Source organism: Aplysia californica, unplaced genomic scaffold, assembly GCF_000002075.1.
Source record: "Aplysia californica isolate F4 #8 unplaced genomic scaffold, AplCal3.0 scaffold00835, whole genome shotgun sequence".
In the NCBI taxonomy this organism is placed as follows: domain Eukaryota; kingdom Metazoa; phylum Mollusca; class Gastropoda; order Aplysiida; family Aplysiidae; genus Aplysia; species Aplysia californica.
In genome coordinates, this window is record NW_004798105.1 from 113,485 (window position 1) to 114,848 (window position 1,364).

The 1,364-nt window shown below is 43.8% G+C and overlaps 1 protein-coding gene across 1 annotated transcript in view; it reads right to left on the minus strand.

Moving 5' to 3' along the window:
• Positions 1-1,364, minus strand: part of LOC101857446 — a gene marked incomplete in the record, with an annotated part of 62,351 nt that overhangs the window by 6,262 nt on the left and 54,725 nt on the right. The window contains 1 exon segment of the mRNA XM_013088917.1: positions 327-557. Coding sequence (XP_012944371.1) covers positions 327-557 — 231 coding nt within the window.

A 1,364-nucleotide genomic window follows, 5' to 3' on the forward strand; every position in this document is an offset into this window, starting at 1 on the left:
AGATAGATGGGAGAGAGAGGATATGGGGAGGGGGAGATAGGGGGAGAGAGGGAGAGGGGAGAGACAGAAACAGCATTAGTGGATTCAGTAGATGCCTTGTTCTTTGTTCCGTGAGTCAGTGAGTCATGTACTCGTATGACCTAGATCTATCTTGATCTACTTACCGTGACCCAGTATGACCTAGATCTATCTTGACCTACTCATCGTGACCCGGTATGACCTAAATTAATCTTGACCTACTTACCGTGACCCTGTATATATGACCTACATCTATCTTGGCCTACTTACCCAGTACATATGACCTAGATCTGCCGTGACCTACTTACCGTGACCTGGTAGGAGGTGTCTATCTTGACCTCCTCCGGCCCCTGCCTCTCCTCTATGGGTATGAGGGGTATGTCGGAGAATGCGTGCCGGCGCGCCACGCGGTACATGCGTGCGGTGAGCTGCTGGGAGCGCACCGCCTCCTTGATCTGGCGGGCCAGCTTCTGTTTGCCGTCAGAGACCACCTCGAAGCCGCCCGTGTCCACATTGAAGCAGATTGGCTCCGGGAACGACTGCAATATAATGTGAATACAGTATAATATGATATACGACATTTAGATATAGGTCAAACACGAGTCGGTATACAGGCTCTGGGAACGACTGCTTCATAATATGAATACAATATAATATAATATACGACATTTAGATATCGGTCAAAAACGAGTCAGTATACAAGCTCTTGGAACGGATGGAATAACAATATTATGCGACATTCACATAGTGCTCAAACACAGGTCAATATACAGGCTCTGGGAACGACTGCAACATAATACTAATACAGTATTATAATGTACGACATTTAGCTATCGGTCAAACACGAGTCAGTTTACAACATAACATGAATACAGTATAATACGACATTTAGATAGGGGCCAAATACGAGTCAGTATACAAGTACAAGCTCTTGGAACGACTGAAATAATAATATACGACATTTAAATATCCGTCAAACACGAGTCAGTATACAGGCTCTGAGACTGACAGCAACATAATATGAATACATTATAATATACGACATTTAGATATCGGTCAAACCAGAGTCAGTATACAGGCTCTGGGGGGCGACTGCAATCGTAATGTAATATACGACATTTATATAGCGTTCACCCCTGAGTCAGTATACACGCTCTGGGAACGACTCATGTAACAATCAATCAAACAAATAAACAAATAAATACTATTAAGATTGCTGCGCAATTATACGATTATTAAAACGCGTTAATCGGTTAACTGCGCGGAATACACACACACACACACACACACACACACACACACACACACACACACACACACACACACACACACACACACACACACGC